Raw genomic sequence first — 27703 nt, 5'->3', positions numbered from 1 at the left:
ACAAAATAATATTTTATGTCTCACAAATAATATCGCTTTGTTGAATTTAATTTGAAACGAAGGAAGTATGTTCTTTTTGGGTGCACAATGAGTATTGTGCACCTTATTGCATAACGAACGCTTTGGAAAAAGAGGATTGATGAAAACACTAAATGTCACAAATGATAATATTTGGGTGATATAAGGAAAAAGACTAATTCAATAAGAAAAAGTATATATCTTCGATTGAGCTATTCGACCAAGAAAATAATAAAATTAAAATTTAAAGGCTTCATCGAACACATGACCTTTGAAATAAAATGTGAAAGTTTAACCACTAATCCACTACAATTGCAATGTTTATTGCTTTCAAAGTAAAGTCTTATAATTATATGTAACTATAAAGATATAGACAAACTTTTTGATCTCTATCACTTTTGTTAAGGTAATAACATTCTCTTACCCGATTACATTGTTATTTTTATCCTCAATTCCTGGAAAGTTTTTTTTTGAAAAAAAAATAAAAATTATCATGCCATAACCTCCATTATTTTCCAATTTCGCACTGGAAAGCAAATTACGAAAAGTGAATAAAATCAATTATGGAACCTATGAATAATAGTATATTTGATAATTATAACTTTTCAGAGTATCGTCCGGGCTAAAAATACTAGTTATTAGTCATTAGGTGTCGTCACAACCAATCAATACATATGTATAAAGGAGGAAATTTTCGAGAGCATAAAGCGCGCTACATAGGATTGTCATGTCATCAATTTTATTTTTCTTTTTTACAAAAATAGAGTTGTTCATAGATTTAAATACATATAACGAGCTTTGGATAAACGAAAATTAGAGTTTCATGTTAAATGAACAACATAAATTATTATATTATGTAATATGTTTATAACTTTTGCTACGTAATTCAGAATATTATAATTTTTGGACCATTGGATAGTGCTCGAAATATGCTTTGAAATAAGATCCATATACAATATAGTTCTACAACTTATGAATAGAGCGCGCCACATAGGATTGTCATGTCATCAATTTTATTTGATTTTTTTTTTTTACAAAAAACAGAGTTCTTAATAGATTTAAATACATATAACGAGCTTTAGATAAGCGAAAAGTTTCGTGTTGAATGAGCAACTTAAATTATTATATTATGTAATTTGTGTATAACTTTTGCTACGTAATTCGGCATATTATATATAATTTTTGTACCATTGGATAGTGCTCGAAATATGCTTCGAAATAAAATCCATATACAATATAGTTCTACAGCTTATGAATAGAGCGCGCCATGTAGGATTGTTATGTCATCAATTTTTATTTTTATTTTTATTTACAAAAATAGAGTTCTACATAGATTTAAATACATATAAGGAGTATTGGATGAGCGAAATAGAGTTTCGTGTTGAATGAACAACTTAAATTATTATATTATTCAATTTGTGTATAACTTTTGCTACATAATTCGGAATATTATAATTTTTGTACCAGTGGATAGTGCTCGAAATATGCTTCAAAAGAAGATCTATATATAATATAGTTCTACAACTTATGAATAGATAATACCATGTAGGATTGTCATATCATTAATTTTTGTTTTAAATATAATAAAAAATAGAGTTCTACACATATTCAAATATATAAAAGGAGTTTTGAATAGGGATAAATTTACGTTTGTTTTGAATAAACAACCTAAATTATTATATTATGTAAATTGATTAATTGAATATAACTTTTGCTACCTAATTCAAAACATTATCATTATTTACAATTGGAAAGTGCTTGAAATATGCTTCAAAATGAGAACCATCTACAATATAGTTTTACAACTCATGAAAATATATTTGATTAGATGAATGGTAAGATATTTTTAGTCTTTCTTTTTGAAAAATATAATAATAATTAAGTTATAAGTATAGTGTACATCATGTGATCATAACATTTTATAATAACTCTAATTTACAAAAATAGACATATTATCTTTCAAAATCTCAGCCTTAATTGCTCCACTGAACCAAAGCTATTTAGTATTGCAACAAAATTTATTAAGTAAAATTTATTGTTACAACAAAAACTAAAATCTATAGCGATAAAGTTACATATATATTAGAATTTTGGGTGATGAAAATATTAGAGTTTGATTTTCAAAAACAACCTTAGAATATTATAGAGAGCTCCATCTAAGCATGTCATGTTTTGTTTTTAATTATTAATTTTTTTTTTAAAAACGAAATAGTGTTGACTATAGATATAAATACATGGAAGGTGTTCTGGATAAGTGAACATTACATTAAGATTTTAAATAAAAAAAAACCTAAATTATTATACTATGTAAATTGAATATAACTTTTGTTACAAATTCGCAATATTATAATTTTTTTTTTACCATTGGAGAGTGCTCGAAATATGTTTCGAAATAATTTTCATGTACAATATTTTTTTACAACTTATGAAAATTTAATTATTAGGATGAAAAATAACGTATTCTTTATTCTTTATTTTAATGGATTTTTTAACTAGAATTATACAGATTTTTGCCTGTTATCTCGCAATAATACAAACTTTTGATTATTGTTAAATAATACAAACTTTTGCCCAAAATTCCCCCAGTAAGGCATGACCGGATAGTGTTGTTGGTGCAGGTAAATTGCTTATGTGGCAGTTACTTCTTCTTCCTTGTTTTCTCTGGTTCTTCTTCCTCCATTTTTTTCATTTCATTCTTCTCTCCTGTTCCCCCTCCACTGTCTTTTTCCCTTGCCCACCCCTAATGCCACCCTACCCTCACCACTAGCCCCTAAACCGATCTCCTCAACCATTATCCGATCCTTTTCCCCTGATAGAGCCGACATACCAAGAATGCAGCCCCATCCATAAACCATGTCTGTTTCGGAGCAAAATTCAAACGATCTTAAAGTCGCCATGAATTTAATTCACAGAAATGGCGCAATCATTAGAGATTTCCAGTCTCACTCCCACTCAATCGTCGCACTCAATGAACGATGGCGGAATTTGCAGAATTCTTTCGAAACGGCTCAGTATTCGTTGGAGAATCGAGTTAAGGAGTTGGAGTCAAAGGAGAGTGAAATCAATATGAACAAGAATCAAATTGAGAATTCTCAAAAACAGGTCGAATTGAGGCAGAAAAAGTTGGAATTAAGGAGAAATCATTAACTGAAAGGCTTGAAAGAGTGGAGATGAAAGAGAAGCAAGTGAAGGATCGGGTGAGGGAGGTGAAAGAGAGGCAGAGGATGGTGGAGAGAGAAAAGGCAGAGGATGGATGGGTTTTGTGGTTTTCGGGGGTGGGGTGGCTAGGTTTGATGGTTTTCGAGGATGGGGGTTTGGTGGGGTGGTTGGGTTTGGTGGTTTTCGGTAATGGTTGTAGGGTGTGAGAGACGGAATAGGGGTGGTTTCAGTGGTTGCAGTGGGGTGGAGGAGATGTCGGGGCTAGGGGTGGTTCAGGTGGGTGGTGGTATAGGGGGCATGGGAAAGTTGTTGTGTCCGGTGGGATTTTGGGGGGTGGTTTAGATGGTGGCTATGAGATGGGGGAGGGTCTAAGGTGGTTCAAGTGGATGGGGGTTGGGGGGAGGAGGAAGAAGAAAGAAAGATAATTTTGTATTTTTTATACCTGTTTTACAGGTTACAAATCAACTTGACCTACTGGAAGTATTTTGATATAAAGTTTGTATTATTAAAAATTAATCAAAAGTTTGTATTATTGCAAGAGAACGGGAAAAAGTTTGCATTATTGTAGTTAAAAAATACTATTTTTAATTACATGTAAAAATAACTATAAAAATAGCGTATTATATGTGGGACGATAGCAATTATATCTTTGAAAATCATACTTTTAAAAAATGAGTTATATAAAGATAAAAATACATATTTATAATTTTGAACTTGTAGCATACCATGGTGGCATTAAATAAATCAAATGAAACTTTGCCAATGACATTGTAAAGGTATTATGCAATTCACTAATTATTTTATTCATAGAATATTTATTGTATACATAATCATTCATGTTTGTTTTTACACAGCATATATCTATATGTCAGATCTTATTCTTTTCTCCATGAACTTGATTCTGCTAAACTAATTGGAAAATCAAGGTTTGCCTTTCTAGACTATTTGAGGTAAAGGATCATAAAAAAGGAGAAAGTTTGATAAGTCTTGATATGGTCATGATGGATGAAGAGGTATATTTTTCTCTTAAACAATATTTTCGACTATTAGTAGATGTTAGTTTTATATTTAATTGATTATATTTATGATCTCGTCATTATGATCTTTTTATCACTTTCCCATCTTTCATTTTATATGCGTTAGTGTTTATGTGCCATTAAAAGTTGAAGTTGTGGCTGACACTCATGTTTTCTATAATTTTTTTGTCATGCATCTATTAAATAATAAGTACCCTCTACTTTCTTCAAGTACCATTGGGGTGTTCTTCATGTTAAAATTGTGTTAACTATGTTAGCCATACCAATTATCGAGATACTATTAAATAATAAACCTAGCTACAATATTTAGTTTAATATTAAAAATACAAATTTATATATCGCAATAAAATCTAGAAATAAGAGTATAATGACAAATACTTTATCCGTTCTTTTTCTACTGCAACAATGGGTTTGGGAATGATTTTTAAGAAAATGAAAAAATGAGTAGTTTAGCATAGAGGTACCCCTTTGATTAACAAGTGTAAGAGATAAATAAATCCTTAATAAAGTATACGCAACTTTATGAGGCAATTTGATGAGTAATTAATGATGATTTTATTAACATAAAGTAAATACAATATTGTCAATTATAGCTGTTTTTTTTTACTAAAGTTGGAGTTGTCTAAATAGATAAAACTACCTAAAGTGGTGATTATTGCAATAGAAAAAGAACAGAGGAAGTATGTAAATAAAATGGTGTTGAAACATCTCATTTACAACACCACAAAATCAACAATGTTAACAAAAAAATTGTAAAAAAATAATATAAACAAGAATTCGTGCAACGCACGGGCGTCAAAACTAGTTAAATATAATACCACAACATAGACCATGCTATGTTTGGGGCATATTTGGGTTTACAAAGGCTCAGTTCAATTTTCCTAGGGTAACTCGATTAGTTCTTCATCATCTTTCACTCTTACTTTCTCGTATGCAGAAGAGACCTAGGAAATGGATACTCAATTGATTTGAAGCGAGTAAACATTATTTTAGATTTTTAATACCCGATCTCATAGATACAGATTGAAAATTTGAAACCATGTTTGTACTTATGAAGTTATATTGTTTCCGAAATGTAAAAAAAAAAAAAAGAACATCCTAGCATAACGCCTTTTAATTTCTAGTTGTTTTTGCTCGAGTTCAATTCATAAATAATTTAATGATTTAGAACTTACATATCATGGGTAAACATATTAATATACGATAATATTAAGAGTTTGTCTTGTAAGAGACTGCCTACTTTAAAATTAAAACTAAGTAATGGTAAGCTCAATATTTAAAAGAGAATTAGCCGAATAGTGACTAGGTTAATTTCTTTTGGTGACTAGTTTAATTCATTTAGTGACTAGATCTATTTTTATATTAAAATTAGACCGTCTCTTTTAATAATTTTGTAATATTAAAGTCTTCATGCACTAAAAGTAACCTAAATAGAAACACTAAACCTACCTTTTCTGTCTCGCCGCCCTCCTCTTTTCCCCTTTCCTTTCATCAATTAGGAGTTGTTATGGATGATTTCATGCATGTTAAGCCCCTTTTCCTCTTTTGCTTTCAGTTTTTATTTTGAACTTTTATTTTGTTAAATAAAGTAGTCTCTCTTTATGAGAGTTTCTCATGCCCTGTTATGGAAAGTTTAGTCTTCTCTGTTATGGAGGTCTCCTTCTCCCATGTGGGAGTTGTGAGTCTAGCTTATTTGTTTGTAGGTATGAGAAATTGTTCTCATTGGCTGAAGTTCAAAACTATCAACATGAAGGTTATTGGAAGCTCGGATGCGGTCAACATGGTTAGATAGACGGTTCTATTAATAGTTGCTTGAGACAACAATTACAAGGGACATGCGCCATAATATTTGATCTGGTTTTATTGAAGACAAAGTTAATTTGATCTTGTTTGATTGTATTTTTTTCTTTAATACTTATTGTAGATGTCGTTTGACCTTCTATTAATGAAATCTATACTAATATATTAAAAGGCGTGCGCAAACGAGGAACGGTGCCACGTGGCGCTCTCCCTAGGGAGTTTTAGTTCATGTAATCCATGTACAATAAAAAAAATAGTTAGAAATTGCATAGTATAGGTTTTGATCCCATGACCTCAAGTTCATGTTCTAAAATTTTAACCACTAGACCAAGTTGTATTTAGTGTTATCATATCAAAATACAATATTAACAAATGAAAATTTTTCTTACCCGGGGCATAACCCGAGCCTAATAACTAGTTTTTCTTTAAAAAAAAGAATATTAAAGTCTTCATGGTTCATGAAATAAAAATAAGTACATTGCACAAAGATGTGTGACGCAATTTGCCACTCATATTCACTAATTCTTTTTTTTTTTTTTGGATTGGTAAGATGAAATATCCTACCTGGTCGAAATCTCCCACAGGTCAACCCAACTGGATTAGTGGGCTAGACATCCTGATAGTAAGGAGGGTGGATAAGGAAAATCCTTAGTCCCTACCTTCGAAGTGCTCCTAGTAGAAGCTTACCTTGGTTCCCATATCTACTAAATGACACGTATTTTTTATACCGTATTTTTTTATTATCCAAATAAAACCTACAATAACCATAACCACTGCCAGTGCTGGCGTCACCCCACCTTTGCCATCTACCTCTTTTTCATCATTCTCTCTCCTCTTCCTCTCCCTTTTTCTTTCCTCCTTCCCAGCCATTTTTTTGTCGAGAGGATCCCCACCATTTTTTCAGCTTTTTTTTTTTTTGTTCTTTACTATTCACCTGAGATTACATGGGGATTTCCAAGCACAAAGTGTAGATGTCATGGGTAGATTACATGGGATTTTGTTTTCCCATACCTTATCGGTTTCAAAAGAGTTGCTCTATTTTAACTTTTGCATTATTTATATACCACTTTGTGACTATAATTTTTTTTATAATAATTTTATTTTAAAAATGCTATTGAATATATCTTAATATATAAATTTAAAATATCATTTTTGTATATTTTTACTAATAGATAAAACAACTAAATATATAGTGGTTAAAGTCACATTGGATTGGCAATATGCAACGAACCATGGTTTAAAATATTAAGATATCAAGCTATAAGGCATGTCTACATTATTATAGTAATATGACCAAGTTTATGTCTGTTTTTCCAGCGCACGTATAATGAAGACGTGAGATATGGCACCCTCGTATTTGTGGATTACTTTTAATGCTTCCACAGAAATATTAAGGACAGATTGATGAGGGATAAAGGTCAATTGAAAAGAACACATTTTTTTTTTTTTTTTGAAAAGAGCCTCCATAACTAGTCAATTGCTGTTTTTTCGTTTCATGGAAGGTATAACCAATCAAATAAATAATTAAACATGATCTGGCAATGCTCATTCGAGCTGTTGCACCGAAACGTGTATCGAAACGAATCCATATCTGGGTACATAGTGTGATACTCGCATCTCGTATTGTAATTTGTTCTTAGCGTTTGGTTTTGGTGCAGTTTGGAAAATACCCAAAACCCATAAACTATAATTTGGCCTATTGTAGTCTGTAGAGCCATACGGCCATACCACACTGTATAATCAATTATGAGCCAAATCATACCACAAATAAAATTTGGTGTTTTTATTTATTTATAGTTAGGAAAAATAATTGATCTGAGATCAACTCCTGTTAGAGTCTGCAGAGCACACTAGCTCAGAGGTTGGATACAAGGCTAAACAATCCGAAAATAAATGCCCAATATATTGTTTGGATGAGAATTCGAACCCTTGACAATACCCTGAAATTGGAGGTGATATTCCATTGAACTACCACCTCTCCTTCACAAATCAAATTTGGTGTGGTTTGACCATATCTTTTGTTTTCTTTTTATAATTGGCCTTGATTTTTTTTCAAAAACAATCTATAGAAGTAAAAACTAAACTGAAACCATAAAAAAAACTTAAGAAAGTAACCATATAATATTTGATTTTTTCCCTAAATATTGTCAAAGGGAGTTTTAATTCCCTCTATACGTCAAAGTCACATTAATTCCTTGCATACCATCCAGATAGGACAGTATGCGAGATATTTGTTTTTTTTATTCTTTTTAAGTAAAACCGCGACACGAGATAGCGGTTAATGGTAATGAGCCACTACACAGAGTAGCAATTAGCTGAAAGGAAAATCGCCGGTTAGAGCAGCGATTCACTAAACATGACAGTCATTCAAACTAGCGGTTTACAAAGCAACCCAAAACCAACCTCATGCAGCCATCCTCATTTGCGAAGGGAAGCGATTTATTAAAGAAGGCCGCTACTCCCAATAGTTGTTTATATTCAGCCCCAAAATTGAACCTAGGGCACCCAATTCCCTATTTAGCGACAACTTTCTCTTAAATTGTTTCCTCCCTATCTCTCTTACATTGCTATTTTTTCTTCTCCTCAACACCCGCTGAACGCCCCCACTCACCGGAATGATTCCACCGGCCACCGGAACGATCTCGTCGCACCACCATTCGCCGACCAGCTATTGATCTCACCGCACCACTGCTCGTCGCCCACCACTCCTGCAACATCAACTTTACTATTCTTCATTTATTGTGTGGTTAGTTTGTTTCTTTTACTGAATTTTTTGAATTTAACTTGATTAGCATGTCATATTTGTTATGTATTTAAGTTCGTTTAGTGGTTTTAGTTGACAAATTTTTTTGATTAGTTTTATTTAGCCTCTTGTATGCTTAATTCATATTTGTTAGACACTTGTGGTTGATTTTGCATGAATTGAAAGTGTAATTTTAATAAAGTGATAAGGTTTGTTTAGCTTATGGATCGACTTGACATTGGTTGATTAATTTGGTTAATGTTTTTATGAATTTAGTTGTTTTAGGAAAGTTGCAAAGGCAACTAGTATAGGTGTAGAATGACGTGTTGATATTGTTTTGATGTGTAGAATAAGAATAACTTGAATGTTGTGTTTTTGTATGTAGAATATGGAACAACGAAAATATCCTCTATACCTTTATGTGGGGTGGTGAACTATCTCAATATGACATTGATATTGTGTATAGAGGTGGAAGGAAAAAAAATTGTTCATCGATTCTGTCATGAGGTTTCTGAATAGGGTGTATGGCATAGCTGGTTGCGATCGTATGTCAGTGGATTTGAATTTAATTATGAGATATCCAATGCCGAGAAATATGTGCCAATTGCACTAGAGGATGACGAGTCACTAACTGCTATGTGGCTTTCTGTGACACAAATGTCATCCATGGCAATGGAGGTGTACATTCCTAAGGGGATAAATCTCCAACGTAATGTAGGTTATGATCCTGCAATGGACTGCAGGAGTAGCATGAAAGTACCATCATCAGCTCCTAGTATTGTGGTCCGAGATTTGTAACCGATGAGTCACTAAAGCGTGGAGTTGGACCGAGGTCCACTTGAGTAAAAAGGAATTGAAAATGAATGCATCTAATAGGCCCGACAAGTATTGTTGTAGCATTTATAAAATTCCAGGACATAATAAGCAAAGATTGCCTAATAAGGGTGGTGAAAGAACAACTGGGTAAATTTATTTACATTACAAAGATAAATTATTGTTAATTACCATAGTCACTAAGACATAATTTATTGTTATTATCATATAGCCGCCTTTAAATTCTGTTGTTACTAACTTATATTAATTGTTTTGTTGTTATGTCCGATGGCGCAGTCCGTCTTTTTCGGCCCCACTAATCGCAACGTTCTCACACTCCAGGACAATCATTAGAGTGAGGATTCCTAGATGAGAGTAGGAGACATGGTATTATCATTTCGATTGCATCTTCGCATTCTCACACATGACTAGGAGGCTGATAATAGGGTCCTTTGGTATGTCGAGCGTGTTGGTTTCCTCCGCATCCATCGTTCTCTAGGTGGCAGTTTGGAGATCTATCAACCATTTTTGATGGTGTTAGTGGAGCGATGGAGACAGGACACACATACATTTCATCTCACCATTGGGGAGCCGATGATTACTTTACAAGATGTCGTCGTTATCCTTGGACTGAGGGTGCATGTACGGGTCACTTGTCATTGGTTTAGGCTAGAGTAACTAGGATGGAGTAGGAATGAGTTGTTAGGGATTTAGCTCACCACTCCGAAGAACGAGCCCAAGTTTCTCCTGTGTTCGTCATTAAGGTTGATATGGCTTAGGCAACAATTTTTCTTGTTGCCAATCGACCCTGACAAGGAGATTGTGCAAAGATTTGCACTGGATTACATTCTTGTATTGATGGAGGCTTATTCTTTGCTGACAAGGTTGCCAATTAAGAAGTTAGGTGGACATGTGATGTTGTTGCAGCTTTGGACATGGGAACACGTACAGATCGATAGACCTGCGATCTTGAGGGTGTTGGCCCACCTCCAAAGGTTGAAAACAATGATACTGTTCCTGTTTTAGGCTCCCAGCATGTTTGGGGGGGGGAGGGGGGGTTGACCCCTTAGCCGTTAGGTAACAACAATGTTTCACATTTGTTAAGGTTATTCATTTTCTTTAATTAAAAGCATATTGATGTATAGTTCTTTGTAGCTAGCTTTAGGTACACCTCACTAGGTCCCACTTAGCAGGTGAAATTCTTTACTACAAGGATGCACTTGAACATTAGATGGACGAGTAGGTAAATAGGGCCTATTATCTCATAACTTGTGTACATTGATGACCTCTCTCGCATGCCTAATATTTTAATTTTCTTTCTTTATCCGTATAATGAGGTGAGACTGGAGTTGTTACTTGAGATTTTTAGATATGATCGACATGTATGGCGCACACTCGCTCCACGTTGTTTCGACATTGTGGAGTTTCATTTTTCTGGTCGAGAATTGCAGTAGTTTGGATATAAGCACAACTCTCCATGGCGTAGATCGATGGTCGAAGAACAAGAACTATTCGCTCAGATATCGACCTTACATCGTGCAGTGGGGTGAGCGTGAGACACGTCTTGTTCAGGGTACTCCATTCAGTGGTCGTACTCATGCCACGGACGAATATATGGTATAATATCATCACATCATGATGTTGTGCATTACGAATCCTATGAGGCGACCGGCTTCTACGCATTATCAACCTGCTTTTGTAGATATAGTCTTGGTACTTGACATAACTTTTATTTTATACTTTTATTTAGTTTTCAAATTGTATAGTTTATCTTTTTTCTATGCAGACACATACTTTATCTGATGTTGCTCACATGTGCAGGATTGTACTGGAGGTTGTTGAGGCATTTCCTCCAGATATCGGGCTCCACAAGTATACGCAGACATTGTGTGACATGAGGGGGCTATGCATTGATGTTGTTATTCGAGTCGGGCCTGACCACATATTACAATTTGTGACAACTTCTACTGCCCATACATCGACTTCTAGATCTTCTACGCGTGTTGCCCATACATCTACCACGACACCTTTGCTTTTGCTTTTAATATGTCAGAGGACCCATCGACTACATTCGACCACCACTCCATCTTCTCTTGACGTCATTGCAGATTTTGATGAGTCAACGCCTAGTTCCTCTAGACCTACATAGAAGAAAAAGAGATGACTTGGCATTTTTACTTTATGTTTGTATAGTTATAATTAGTTAGTTATCACTGTGTTATTTCTTATACTATGTACTTGGACTATTACTATGTTTTTTGAAAAATTTAAGTCATTTTATTAATCTCGCTATCGTTATGAAATTCTTGGCTTCATTATTAGTTTGGATAAATTTAGTGTGGCATGAACTTGTTGTTTGGTGATTGATGCTTGGATAGATTTCGTGTTGGAGGAAATTGGAGTTTGGGTGATTTGGTGTTGGATGACATTAGAGTTTTGGGTAACTTGGCGTTGGTTGATTGGTGTTTGGATGATGTATCTTGCACTTCGGCCAGTAATGGGACAACAAAAGTTTTGTGTGTGGCTGCTCAAATAAATCGCTACTCCAGATATCAATTATGTAACCACCAAAATTGGGCAGCAACAGATAACCCATATGGAAACCCCTACACCCAGTGGCAGTTTACGTGACGAAACCGCTGCTGCTTGTAGCAATTTCCTCATATTAATCGCTACTCTGTGTAGTGATTTCCTTATGGGTTAACCACTACTTTGGGTAGCGGTTTGTTATGCCAAAAAAATTTATGGCATGCTGTGTTACGAGCACGATATGGAGAGAATTAATTCCAACGTTGGCCCATAGAAGGAATTAAAACTCCCTTTGGTATTATGTAGGGAAATTTTTTTATAATATTTAGATATGCATTTGTGGCTAAATTTTTAAGTTCATTCATCATACACCCGAGTGTACCATGCTCACAATACACCCGGATATATGTTTGCTATACACACACACACACACACACACACACACACACACATATATATATATATATATATATATATATATATATTATATTATATATATATATATAATATATATATAATATATATATATATTGATCTTTGAAAATACTTCCTCAGTTCTATATAAATTGCATTACGTAGAGTTTCATTCTTACTCACAACTTTAACTATTAAAATATCCAGTGACATATCTTGGTATAATGTATACTGTTAGTAGTATGCATATTCTTCATGTGCTTTTCTAATAAAGTAAAATTCACTATTCTTTGACTTCTGAAATATATAATGCATACCCAAGGAAAAAAAAAAAACTACACAGTGATGGAGTAAGAACATGAATTTGCCTTGGAATTTTTTCTTAAAAAATAAAAAATAAGGAAGGTGAGTGACCGTCACAAGGCAAAGCATTTTATAATGGGAAGGGAGGTTAGACTGAAGGAGAAGTGAAATTAAAATTAGAACAAAAAACTTTTATTAGTCAGTTAAAAGTCTAGACCTAAATATACCTAAATATATCATGGATAGTAGGACTTGGAAAAACTTAATAGAAGTATTAAAACTAAACATGAAATTAACATTTAAGCCTAATTGATGCTTCATTTGGGTGAATTAAGAAAACTGAGGCCCAGCAAAAGGAAGAAAAAAAAGTTGAATCTACTATTGAGAATTTTCAAGAATAGAAGCTATTGAAAATTCCCCTTATGTTTATCGTAGTGTATAAATCATGGTAGAGATCAGCAACCCGTACTACTGTTGTTTTAACTTGTTCAGATTATACTCTGTGAGATTCAACAAATACAGGGTTTGTAATAGTAAAATTAAATCCTTCATCATTCATCTGTCTCATCACAATCAATGTATCCTGTATAGGGTCATTGATCGGGCCCCCTTATTGCTGTGATTTGGGAAGATCTAAATGCTTTGTTTTAAAAAGCTAATCAATTGTTTATGAAAGAAAAAGAGAGTGATTAATAATGGACATGAAGAAAATTCTAGTGTACTTGGTAAGGGCACATCCCTTAAAAAGCACAACGCCTGTAGGAGATGCCATTTCAAATAATCAATTCAATTCTCACATGAAATCTGGACTCACAAAAACAAAATATTCACCGGAGAAAAATTACAATAATACATGCTGGAAAATTGGGAAATAGGATACAAGAAAATAGAAAGAGCAGTAATTTGATAACTCTCAGTATTCATCATCATCATCATCTTCATCATCACGGCCCTCAGCACCAACTTCCTCGTAGTCTTTCTCAAGAGCGGCCAGGTCTTCTCGAGCTTCTGAAAACTCACCTTCTTCCATGCCTTCGCCAACATACCAGTGCACAAATGCTCTCTTGGCATACATAAGGTCAAATTTGTGGTCAATTCTGGAGAAAACTTCAGCCACTGCTGTATTGTTACTGATCATACAGACTGCACGCTGCACCTTGGCAAGATCACCACCCGGTACTACTGTTGGGGGTTGGTAGTTGATTCCGCACTTGAAACCAGTAGGGCACCTGTAACATTATGTGTAAAGACACAAAGTCAGTCTTAATTGTTTCTATAAGACGCCAAAGGCCCAGTTCACAGATAATTTGCAAGTTTTATGTATAATCTTTCTGTTAAACCAGGGGTCTCTACTATTTTAGTTCCTCGTGTTACTTTCCTGCCAAGGTAGCTAAATTTTGCTGCTATATCACTGGATTCTACAAGCATCAGATCTTGCACAGGTTCTATCTGCTTTTTATTCCTTAATTCCGGTGAGGAGGAGGGAATGCAAGCTGATGCATGCAGAAAGGTTTGAAGCATAAACCCTCCGTCCCATATAAAGCCATACATGAGGGCTTTTTGCATATAGATTAAGGAGGGTGTAAAGGGGAATAAGAGTGGCTGATTATATGACATTTTTGAGAAAAAGTACAGAAAAAACTTGTCAAGAAGTGAATGTATGGATGAATATGGGACATATAGCTAGGGTATATGGTAGTTCTGTATGGAACGGAGGGAGTACGCCATTGGTGAGACCACTTAAGAGACAGGTTCTCTTTATTCAAGATAAAGGAACAAACTTCCTATAGTATGTCAATATTCACCAATTTGTGCACCCATTCCCCCATTTTCTAGTCCGCGGTCTTGCCAATTTGCATCACTAATACAGAAGGCTATGCCACCCCCGTAACTTATTTTAGGTTTTTCCAGGATCTTACTTTACTCTGAATGAGCAACTAAAGTAGCTGTGGATATGTCTAGCTCTATCCTCTAGGTGTGCCAGGGAACATACTTTATACATGCTGAAGGAAGAGAGAGGGAATCAAAAAGGTCAAAAATTAATCACATGCAACGTCAACACTCAAAACTAAGGTGGTTGTGCTCACAAGAATTCATACTGAACCTACCAGTCAACAAATTGAACAGTTCTTTTGGTCTTGATGGTGCCCACAGCTGCATTGACATCTTTGGGAACAACATCACCACGGTACATCAAACAAGAAGCCATGTACTTTCCATGCCTCGGATCACACTTAGCCATCATACTTGAAGGCTCAAAAACAGCAGTTGTTATCTCAGGTACTGAAAGCTGCTCGTGATAAGCCTTTTCAGCAGAGATAACAGGGGCATAGGATGACAACATGAAGTGAATACGAGGGTATGGTACAAGGTTAGTTTGGAACTCTGTAATATCCACATTGATGGCTCCATCAAACCTCAACGAAGTTGTTAATGAAGATACTACTTGAGATATCAAGCGGTTCAAGTTGGTATATGTAGGCCTCTCAATGTTTAAGGATCTCTTGCATATATCATATATCGCTTCATTGTCTAGAAGCACAGAGACATCAGCATGCTCCAAGAGAGAATGAGTGGAGAGGACACTGTTGTAAGGCTCAACAACTGCTGTTGATACCTAGACATTGCAAGAAACACATTAGACTTGCCTTATATTTAATTCTCTCCCCAAAATCTGAACTCTAAGATATGAAAGATAAAAAAAAAGTAACTAGAAAGAAACAGGGATGAAAGTAAAATAATGAGAGCTAGATGAAACTTCAAAATAATCCGTGAATATATAGAGAACTAGTACCTGTGGAGAAGGGAAGATTGTGAAACCTAGTTTCGACTTTTTTCCATATTCTACGGACAAGCGTTCTAGAAGCAATGACCCAAAACCAGAACCAGTTCCACCACCAACAGCATTGAAAACCAAGAAACCCTGCAACCCAGTGCAACTGTCGGCCAATTTCCTCACCCGGTCAAGGCACAAATCAATCATATCCTTTCCCACTGAAAACCAAGACAATCAAGAATTCATTTGCAAATAAAAATTTAAGCACAGAAATGAAAGTAGCTGGTTTTGGCACCTTGCTTAAAAGAGTCAGAAACCTGTATAATGTCCGCGAGCAAAGTTGTTGGCAGCATCTTCTTTTCCAGTAAGAAGCTGCTCTGGATGGAAAAGTTGTCTATATGGACCTGTTCGGATTTCATCAATCACAGTTGGTTCCAAATCAATGAACACAGCTCTAGGTACATGCTTGCCAGAACCAGTCTCGCTGAAGAAGGTATTAAACGAATCATGTTCAGCTCCTATTGATGTGTCACTGAAAGAAAACAGAAACAAAAGTTAGACACATTCAAAAGTCAGAACAACCATGACTCAAGAATAACAAAATGAATACCCACATAACATATATAGAAGTTCTACTGATGATAAGAACAACGAATTCTTACATAACGAATGCTCCAAATGATGACCATACATTAGTCATTCATCTCAGAAAGATGTTAAAACGATACTTAACATCACAATGCACCACATCAAAGCAAACTTTGATCTATCAAGAACATAAGATGAATGACTAAATTGTAAAACTAACAGCATAATACGTAATGTAGCTTGTTATGGTAATGTAATAATTCTATCCAAGTCAACTATTACAAACCACATAATCCCATAATATCGAAAAGTCGAGGTAAATCCATCTTTCAACAATACAGAAAGCAAGATAGATTAAGATGGCTTAATCACACCATTTATATTCCAATCTTGTGATAACAATAACATCAAATTTGCCAAGCTTACATCAGATCGCATACCAAAAGTCTAAATCAGCTAAAATCAAAAATTAAAAATGAAAGATCACAGCAAATCTGGCGCCATTCTTTTCCACAAACAACTCATCTAAACAACTTAGTACCATTCACTCCATCAACAAAACCACACCCCAAAAAAAAATCAAGAATTCCAAACTTGATCATTGATCTTAATACTTAAAAACAACCCAGAACTAAAAATCCAGCCATCAGAAAAACCCAGTTCATCAAATGCAAAATAAACATTAAAGAAGTGATTAAATTATCAAAAAGTACTTAAGAAAAAAACCTGGGCATCATGCCATCTTGCTGAATTCCATGTTCGAGGCAAAAAAGCTCCCAACAAGAATTACCCACTTGAATTCCAGCTTGACCAATGTGTATGCTGATCACCTCTCTCATTATAAGCTCTTAATTACTTTCTTAATCTCTAATTAAGAAACAGTAGAACACAGAGATTATGATCAAGCTCTTTACTTTTTCTCTCTAAAAGTCTCAGCTCTTTTTTATATTTTTATTTCTTTTGTTTTCTCTCTCTCTATAATTCTGTAAATATCTTCAAAAATGGCTCTCTCTTTCTTGATAGGTCGAGGAGAGAAAGAGGACATGCTCTGTTCAACATTGACAGACATGAGACAGGACAGCGTTTGGTCTTTATTCTTATTTTACTTTTTCATTTTTCTTTTTATTTTTCTTAAAGGCAGATGATTTTATTCTGTTAATCATTAATATGACAAAATGACAGCATGCAAACTGTGATTAAATTATTAACACAAGTACACAAGGGTTAAATACATGTAAATATCTTCTAAATACAAGATCATTTAATAGTAACATTTGAAACATTAAAAAAAGACACAAATTACCCTTTGCTTTATAACAAAAATTAACCTTGTATTCACTAGTTCTTCTTTTTAACTTCTATCCTCCTATGCACACTTCACTCTCTCAATTCGCAATTTCTCATACATGGTGAAGTAAATTTAGGTCGTTGGTGGTTGTTTTGTCTTTGGTTGTTACTCGTGTTTTGATTTAGAGACTATTAATTGTTTTTTTCTTTTTCTTTTTTTGCCCTATCGACCCCCTTTTCTTTTTAATTATATAGCGTAAAAATAATAGCAAGGTAACCTTTAGAAAATTCTTATATTCACAACATTTTAAAGGTACTATCATTATGTAGTTCTGACCACAGTTTTATATTTTAAAATTTTATTTTATTTTTCAAAAATTTAAACTGGACTTCAATCTCTCAAATCAGGGTAAAGTCAGGAATCAAAAGTTAACGGGGTCAAGAATAGTTAAAGATTTCTAAATTTGGATTACTTAGTCTTTTATGAGTCTCGGAATTCACGTCACTATTTTCAAGAGCCAAATTTTTCGCTCCATTAGAATTGCAACGATCAATTTTTCGAGAATAGGAATCCAAAGTTCTTGTCTTCATCAGTCAATGAATACTTCCAAAATTCAAAAAGTGTATAACTAGGAAACTTACTTGCAAACAACTATATAACCAAGAAAGTAGAAAGAAACATTTAAAAAAAAACATAAGCAAGTTAACAAATTTTTATTGAGGAAAAAGCAATTAACAATTAACAAATAAAGCAATCAACAATTAATAAAAAAAAAAGTGTTGAGCTAGAAACATTGCTAATATATTTAACAGAAAGTCAGAAACAAATAAAAAGTGAATTTGAGAGGTAGAAAGATTGAAAGTGCAAAGCAGGGGTAATAAATAATAAATGAATAACCGAAGAGATAAAGAAGTTGGTTTTACATACCTGATTTTGGGGAAGGGAGTAAGTAGTAGAATTGTAGATTTAAGGGAAAAAATAAAAAAGATAAAATAAAAAGAAGGATGAGGAAGCTTAACACACGTAGAAAGCTAGAAGTAGAATTGTAGAATTGTAGAATAATAGAAGTGAAAATGACAAAGAGAATGGGTAAAGTAGGTGCCAGTTGGGTGCAACTATACGACAACTATATAACTTTCTCTAGTAGCTTGGTAAAAATTAATTCTAATTTAATTTTTACCATGGTTTGATCTTTTGAATTCATATTGAAAAAAATATTTTCAACTGTCCTACTTTACCACTAAAGCAAGAGTATTTGTTTGACATAAAGCCCAAACTAATAAGATAAACTTAAAATTCTGCAAGGGCCACTTTAAAAATATATGGGCCGTGAAGTTGGGTTGTAGGGGACGAGCCCCTCCCAGCCTCCATGTGGCTTCGCCACTACTCAAAGCAATACAATCTATTAGATACTTGTTTGGCCAACTTTTTAATCTTCAAACCTATTCACATTCACTCTCTGCCCTTTGACTCATTATTTATATGCTCCTTTCATCGTGTTTTCTTCACTGTTTTTATACTTCCATTCCCTGCAATATGATAATGTTCTCATATTCAGATGAGTTAAGTGCAGATAACTTCCAAAGAATTCAAGTGAAAAAACACACTATAAGATGGCAAGAATAACAACATTTCCAGCAATGAAACCAGTAAATTAAAAGCCTCAACAAAATTCGATAATGAAGAGAATTTGAAATTAAAGAGAGGGGTGGGGAAGGAGAGGCTAGTGGCTTAGTTAGATTCTGAATTTTGATTAATAATTTCTTAGTTATTACTTGCTTTGTTCTTTACCTATTGCAACATAGGGGTGGAGTCAGTCTTGTATGCCCATGTGATTAGGCTAAAAAAGAGAGAGAGACGCCTTTTAGATAGTGTTTGGGAACCAAGATCTCTTTTCAATTTTAGTATTTTAAGTCTAGAAATTAAAATCATGCATATGAATTCCAATTCCTCAAACTCAGAAAAACATGGGAGTTGAATTCCAATTCTAATTCCTCAAATTCGTTTGGAAGACATGGGAGTTAAATTCCAATTCTAATTCTTCATACTCGTTTGAAAAATATGGGAATTAAGGCATAGGGATAGGATCGCTACCGGGTGAAGGGAGGGAGAGGACATTATGCGGAACATGGAGGAGAAAAATTGAATCGATAGGTGAGGGGTGAGATTTAAATAATACGTTTTCAACTTGGGTTCGAATTGTATTGGAATTGGCTCATTTCCAAATTCAATTCCATTGGATTTCCAAATAAGTGAATAGAACAATTTCGTCATTGTAGTTCCCGAACAGGCCCTTAGGTGTTCATTTACACCAAATAGGAAAATGGTGATGTAGTATGAAACTTCTCAGTATAGTATATGATACAATTGGAAAAAATAAGTAGCTTTTTTTTTTGTAAGTGAGTAATATTAACAAAAGCATCAATTACACCAAAATAAGAATACTAGACAGGCCTTATACCAAACCACTAGACATGCCCAGCCTTACAGATTTGCTATCCAAGCTCTATCACAATCCTTAACTTTTGTACTAATGATCTATACAATTCTTTGCTTAACTATGTATGGTATCTCCTGAACAGTTCTGTTAATGGACATTATAACCCTATCCTAGTAAGCAGAGTTCTTGTTTCTCCGGATTAAGTAGACAGTAGCGGCAATAGCAGCCCAGTACACCATCTTCCTCCACTTAGAACCTTTTAATCTGTTCTTAACCCATAGGCACGTTTGCTAAAGCCCCTTACTAATCCATTGACTCCCCAGCCAGCACATAATTTTCACCATACAAAGCTCACTGAATTTGCATTCAAACAACAGATCTTACAAGGTTTCAGGATGTTGGTTACACAACATGTAAACATCATCATCACAAAGTTTCAGCATTTTCAACTTTTATTTAGTCTTCAATATGTCCTGCATAGCCAACAATAAAATCAGTATATGCTTAGGTTGTGTGTATCTATCCAACACAAACCTACTCCAGTTAACTTGTCTCTCTTTCCCCATCAACAATTTATACTATTTTTTAATGCTATAATGATTACTAGCCATCCACTGCTCACCTTGCAATTTCATGCATATCTCATTCTTAGCTTGGCATATATATTTCCAAGCCCAACTAGAATAATTAGGGGTTTCATAAGTATCCCAATTAGCATCTCCAATATAAATTACATTAATCCATATAACCGACATATTGTCCTTTTGAGCCACTGCCCAAGCTAACTTGCTAACATCAGTGTTCCATAAGCATGTCTCTCTAAACCCCAATCCTCCTGCTGACTTAGTAACACATAGCCTACTCTAAGCTACAGCTCCAGCTTTGCCATAATATATTATGAGTTCAAGTCCATAAGAAGTTTCTACAAATCTTGTTCACTTCTTTTAGTACACCTTTAGGGATAATGAACAACTGCCCCCAATATGTGTGAATACTCACGAGAATACTATTAATCAATTAAGCTGTGGCAGCAAAAGACAAAGTTCCTAGCTAGTGTTCCAAATCATAATTCTACACACCATCTTACCAATCAGAGCTTGGCAATCACTAGCTTTAAGTTTTCTAGTAGACATAAGGACCCCTAGGTACCTAAACGACAACTTCCCTACATCAAAACAGCTCACATCAGTCACTCTTTGAATCTCCTGATTAGTCATACATGCATAGAACACCTCGGATTTATGCTTATTCACCTCCAATCTAGATACATTTGAAAACATTTGGAATCCTTGGAGTAATGTGTAGATGAGCCTGAAGTCACCATTACAAAAAAGGATTCGGTCATCTACAAAGCAAAGGTGAGTCAATTTCAACTCTTTGCATTTGACATGGTACCTGAATCCATCAATTTCTCCTACGTACTTCAGATTATGTCTAAATAGCCCATACCATGAGCAAAGAGCAAGGGGGCATTGGGTCCCCTTTCCTTAGCCTCCTCTAAGCTCCAAAAAAGCCAGTAGAAGCCCCATTCATCATTATAGAAAATGTAGGAGCCCTAACACAAATCACGATTAGGTCTCTGAAACCCTTAGGAAAACCAACACAATCTAGCATTTTCTCAATAAATTGTCAGCTGACAGTATCATAGCCTTCTTTAAATCCAAATTCATCGTGGAACTTGCTTTTGTAGTCTTCCTCTTATAGCACTTAATTAGATCTTGAGAAATCATCACATTGTGGAGAATACTTCTCCCTGCTACAAAAGCACCTTGACTTGCAAAAACTATATCAAGGAGAATCAGATTTAACTTCTCAATTGGCGACTTTGTAATGCACTTATAAAGTACATTACAACAGGTGTGACATTTTCAGGACATTTCACCTTAATGATTAAGGTGAGAGTAGTCACATTAACAGCAGCTTCCCAGTCTTGAAAATATCCAACACAGCCTCACAAACATCATGCTCTATCACCTCCCAACAATGCTTATAGAAACAATTGTTAAACCCATCATTCCCTGGTGGTTTGTAATCAGGTATACTAAACATAACTCTCTTGACATCATCTTTTGTGAACTCAGTTTGAAGAATTCTCAAATGGTCTTCAGTAAGATGTTTTCCTTTGTTAACCAAAGCTTTCAAGACAATTTGCTTTTGTTTAGAACTGGTAAACAAGTTTTTGTAAAAATCTACAAAAGCTTCTTCCACCTTCTCTCTTTGACTAACCCAATTTCCATTGTTGTCATGTATCGCATGAATTTTATTCTATCTTCTTCTAGCCTTCAACGCTTGATAGCAGATTTGTGTATTGTCATCTCCACACTTCAGCCAGTTAAGCTTAAATTTATGTTGAAGCAGGCTACTCAGCATCTTCTGAGCTCTTTAAAAAATTTCATTTGCCTGTCTTTCAATATTGAGTAGGTTGATATCATCTTTGTTTAAGTGTAGCATCCTGAGCATCCATCAGAGCTTTCCTAGTTTTCACAACAACCACCTCAATATCACCAATGTCACTTCTATTCAGCTCCTTCAAAGTTTGATTCACTAACTTCACCTTCTGAAATACTATGAACATAGGGCACCCTTTCACCTTCTTACTCCAAGCTTCTTTCACAACCTCAATGACAAAGTTATGCTGGCACCACATGTTGTGAAACTTAAAAGGTTTCTTTACATTACATTCAGGGTAAATACACAAAAGCATAGAGGTATGTTCATAGTCACCTTTAGGCATGAAACTCACTTCAGCCAGATCAAACAAGTCCACCCACTCCTGAGTTGCTAAAACCCTGTTTATCCTAGAGTACATCCTTCTATCACCTTCTTGTTTATCGTTCCGCGAAAACAGCCTCCCATTAGCCTTAACATCACTAATTTGACAGTAGTTCATGCATTCCAGCATAAGCACAATCTCACTAACTCTTACAAAGGCACCATATCTATCCTCGGTACTACTTAAAGCATTAAAATCCCCTAGCAACACCCAAGGCATCTTACTTTCATCAGCAACCATTCACAAACCCTCTCCCACATCTCCTTTCTACTATGGTTATCATTAAATCCATAGCAGAAGGTACATATGAAACTAGCACTTGTACTAATATGCACAATACAATGAATATATTAACTATTCACATGACTAATATTCAAGGTGAGGGCATTAGGACACCAACTAACAACTATTCTACCATTCTCATGATATGACAAGTTATGAGTAAAACACCAATTACGAGAAACTTTAGAGTACCATTTGCCTAGATTATGTGCTTTCACTCTTGTTTCAGAGAGGCTAAATAAATTTAATGTTATGAGTATGAATTGAAGAAAGTACCTCACCTCATTTTGTTTATTGCAATTGTTTAGGCTCCTCACATTCCAAGCTAGAATACTATCCATCTTGGCCAGGGGGAGCCACCCCCTTACCTTTATCAACCATTTGCACCACAGTCGTACCACCTTGATTCATCTTTTCATTATTGCCATCAATCTCCTTGCCACTGCCTTCACCAACCTGTCTTGTATCATCCTTGGCCCCATCAGCATCACCCTCCTCAGCAACATCCTTAATTAATAAATTGAAAGAGTTATAGACAAGTATTGTAGCTGCTTGAGGACATTTAGCCCTTCCAACCATTTAAAACTCCTCACTATCCTTAGCCTGCTTCTTTTGAACCCAAAATTTCTTCACTCCATTCTTCCTACATTGTTCACCAACATGTCCAAAGCTAGAGTACTTGGAGCATTGAATTGGCCTCCACTCATACTCAACATGTTGCTCTGTCATACAACCATGTTCATTGCAAAATGAGAGAATCGGGCAAATCATTCTATATTTCAACTTCTATCATCATCCTTGTAAAATGTAACTTCTCTTTCTCCATTGTGGTCTAACCCATTTTAATAAATTTGCCTATGATTCCTGCCAGCTTACTCATACTCTTTTTCCCCTAATATTTGAATGGGAGATTAGGGAATTTCACCCATATAGGCACCTTCTTCATTACATCCTTATCAATTGTTAGGGAAATTACGAAACTAACAAGGGTCACAAGATGAACAATCTTCTAGATTCACTTTTCCAAAAGTAATATTCCGACCTTATTCGTAAAACACGAGTTTCACGAAATTTACCTTCGAGATAGTGGTCACGCTTACTATGAATACTATCAATTGGGAAGGAGTTTGTGAGATTTTTTTAATGATGAAGAATTTCTGATTTTGATCTTTAGAGTTTGTGTGCAAATGAGAGAAGTAGTTTTCTCAACCTTTTCTCCATGTGCCCTCATATATATACTCATGCTATAACATTTCAAAGAACCCGAAACCATGCAAACAGTAGCAAGTCGCGAGTCGTAACACACCTCGCAAGTCCCGAGCTCATGCACTGCTCCAGGTCGCAGGGTGCGACATCTTTCTAACTGTCAAGCGAAGCCAAACTCCAGGTTAGCTCGTCCATCAGGTCACGGGGTGCGACCTGTGGCGTCCACCGGGTCGCGGGGTGCTACCCTGATACCTACATCCCCAAGTTTGCGTGCAAACATACCATGACTCATATAGCAATTGTACTTTATACATTGTTTGAATCACGACACCATAAACAAGCAATTCAAACAAACATATCATGAATTAAACCTTACTCTTTACTCTAAATCTCCAATAATCCTCCTCCATTTAGAGTATATATAAAAGATTTATTGCACAAACATCATCATAACAAAACAACCTCATGCTTAAATGAAAGTGTACAAAGACTTGAACTTCCACTTAGTATAATACATATTCCAAGCATTCGTGGTGTCGATAAACTATTGAACCATTAGCAACACATAATGAAAACTTGAAGATATTACACAAACGAGATAAACTACCCATTTCCATTATATACTTGACACTTATTAGACATGTATCCATATCAATTCATAAGTGCATCAAAGTTATGCCCCACTAGCTCCTTGAAGCGGTCAAACTTCATACTTACATAGGTAGATCTCTTAGAAAAACATGCTCCTGTGATAAAGCACAATGTCAAGAGACCTATTAAGATTAAACAACCTCTCAAACCATCACAGATTTAAAGAACTTTACCTTGGATGATTATATAAGTTCTTTCAATAATCATCAAATATAGAAATTAATCTTATTGAACTCAAGACCCAACGTCTTATTAGGCGTTAAGTTAAGATTCCCTTACTCGTGATTTCCAATGGGAACCAATCCTAAACCAATTATCATTATCTTTACCATATCTTTAGCTAATGCCTTTGTGAAACAATCTGCTAGATTATACGTAGTTCTCACATATTCAACGGTGATAGCACTATCTTTGATAAGTCCATGAACATAACTATGTCTTACACCAATGTGCCTTTACTTACCATTTTGGCAACAAAGGTATCTCAAACATGAGATTCCTTAACCACTCAGCTTCTTTGCTTCCCGATGATAGAGCGATAAACTCCGATGTCATTGAAGAATCCGAAACGCAAGTTTGTTTCTTGGAAGCCAATGAGATATAGCACCTTCCCCAAGGAGGAATACCCATCCACTTGTGGAGGAAAACTTGCATCCGAATACCCCTCTAAAACCGAAGGATATCCACTATAGGACAAACCATAATCCATGATTTTCCTCGATTTCTTTTACACTTGACGAATAGATTGCTTATGTTCCATACTAGGATTACTAGTATATCTACTTGAATTCCCCACCGCAAATGTGATATCCGGCCTGGTACTCGTTATAACACACATCAAACAGCCTATAACCCTCGCTTACTCAAGTTGAGACACGTCATTACCATCATTTGGCAATAATTTTTCACTTGGATCCATAGGAGTTAAAACAAGAGAGCAATCACTAACATCAAAGTTCTTGAGCACTTTCTCGATGTAATGATATTGTGACAAGATCAATTTTCCATTGCCTCTCTTAATTCTTATACCTAAGATGACATCCGCCTCCCCCAGATCTTTCATGGGGAATTTGTAAGATAGAAAGGATTTGTCACTCAACTTGTGACAAATCCGTTCCAAATATCAACATGTCATCTACATATAGACAAATCATGACATGATTATCGTTATCATCAAATTTGTATACATACTTGTCTGAATTATTCAATTTGAAACCATTAAACAATACAACTTCATCAAACTTTTGATGTCATTGCTTTGATGCTTGTTTTAGCCCATACAAAGATCTAATCAACTTGCAAACTTTATGCTCTTGACCTTTCACGACAAAGCCTTTCGGTTGTCATGTAAATCTCTTCCTCTAATTCTCTATTCAAGAACGTCGTCTTGACATCCATTTGACGGATCACAAGCTTATGAATAGCTGCAACAGGTGCATATGTATCGAAATAACCAATACCCGGTTTTTGTGAGAAACCTTGTGCAACTAGACGGGCTTTGAACTTATCAATAGTTCTATCTACTTTCATTATTCTTTTTGAAAATCCATTACACCCAAATGGTTTACACTTAGGAGGTAAATCAACTAGAACTCAAGTGTTATTTCCCATGATAGAATACATCTCATCGTCCATTGCCTCTTTCTATAAATTGGCATCTTGAGAGCTCATGGCCTCATTAAATGTTAAAAGGATCCTGTTCCACATTAAATATATATGGAAACTTAGACACTATAGAACTCCTTGATCCTTCAACCGAATATACATGAAAATTCGGGCCGAAAGATTTATCTTTTCTCGCCCTTTTTACTTCTCATAGGCTGTGATGATGTTGATGCAACATTCTTATCAAGAGTTTGTTCATCAACTTCTTGATCAATGCTAGTTTAATCAATTTCTTGAACATTGGTGTTAGGAGTAATATCTTTTGGTCGAGGAATTGATGAATATATATTTTCATCAAAAATTGCATCTCTTGACTCCACAATAGCGTGAATTGACTAAATGTCATTTTGTTCAATTACATAGAACCTATGATAGGATTTGCTATGAAGAGCATATACCCTATAAAGATGCACTCAATTCCCCTTTCACCCAACTTTTTATGTTTGAGTTTCGGTACTTTTACAATTACCCTACATCCCCAAACTTTGAGATAACTCAAGTTTGGTTTTCTTTTATTTTAAAGTTCATATGGGGTAACCTCGTTCTTTTTCATTGGAACTCGGTTTAAAATATGACAGCAATTAAATTAGCTTGTCCCCAAAAACCATCACTTAAACCCGAATAGGATAACATAGAATTTACCATTTCTTGCAAAGTTCTATTAATTCTTTCCGCTACCATTTTGTTGTGGTTTATAAGATGCGGTTGTTTCATGTATAATTTCCGTAGATTGAAAATAACTTCGGTCATAGAATTCACCACTTTTATCGGTTCTAAACCGTATAATTTTGTCATTTAGTTGCAATTCAACTTCATATTATAGATCTTAACATTATCAAGGCTTCATCCTTAGTAAAATAAGTATACATAACAAAACCGAAAATAATCATCAATAAAAGTTATCATGTATTTCTTGTTCCCTAAGAAAGGAGTGCTATGAAAATCACATAAATCACTATGCACCAAATCAAGCAATGAAGTATCCTTTTCCACATTGTTTGGAAAGGATTTTTTAGTTATCTTTGTTAACATGCATGTTCTATACTTCTCTATACGTGGATCAAAAGATGGAATCAAATCATGCTTAGACATGGAATATAACTTTTTATAGTTAAGATGACCAAGTCTATTATGCCATAGAGAAAAATTGTCATCAACAACAAAGCAAGTATCGTTCAAAGCATTCAAAATACTTAGTTTGAACATACTATTACAAAG

General features: G+C 34.8%; 1 protein-coding gene across 1 annotated transcript; it reads right to left on the bottom strand.

Annotated features, from left to right (window-relative positions):
• Positions 1 to 13518: 13518 nt before the first annotated feature.
• LOC104906720 (tubulin alpha-5 chain) lies at positions 13519 to 17247 on the bottom strand. Its single transcript, XM_010695516.4, has 5 exons — positions 16907 to 17247; positions 15910 to 16124; positions 15611 to 15810; positions 14925 to 15433; positions 13519 to 14045 (listed from the first exon to the last, which is right to left on the bottom strand). Exons 1-5 carry the CDS (start codon positions 17017 to 17019, stop codon positions 13730 to 13732), a joined length of 1353 nt encoding a protein of 450 aa, XP_010693818.1. The 5' UTR covers positions 17020 to 17247; the 3' UTR covers positions 13519 to 13729.
• Between the last annotated feature and the right edge of the window lie 10456 nt (positions 17248 to 27703).

Source organism: Beta vulgaris, chromosome 3 (assembly GCF_026745355.1).
Source record: "Beta vulgaris subsp. vulgaris cultivar EL10 chromosome 3, EL10.2, whole genome shotgun sequence".
NCBI classification, from domain to species: domain Eukaryota; kingdom Viridiplantae; phylum Streptophyta; class Magnoliopsida; order Caryophyllales; family Amaranthaceae; genus Beta; species Beta vulgaris.
The sequence above is the reverse complement of the archived record's forward strand: the minus strand, read 5'-3'. Positions and strand labels throughout refer to the sequence as shown.

Bases quoted from the DNA above. Each gene is read 5' to 3' on its own strand.
- LOC104906720 (XM_010695516.4), bottom strand. From the start codon at position 17,019: ATGAGAGAGGTGATCAGCATACACATTGGTCAAGCTGGAATTCAAGTG. The intron at 15,811-15,909 runs GTTTCTGACTCT...CTTGGTTTTCAG, and splicing joins TGCTCGCGGACATTATACAG to TGGGAAAGGATATGATTGAT. The intron at 14,046-14,924 runs GTAGGTTCAGTA...ATAATGTTACAG, and splicing joins ACTGTTCAATTTGTTGACTG to GTGCCCTACTGGTTTCAAGT.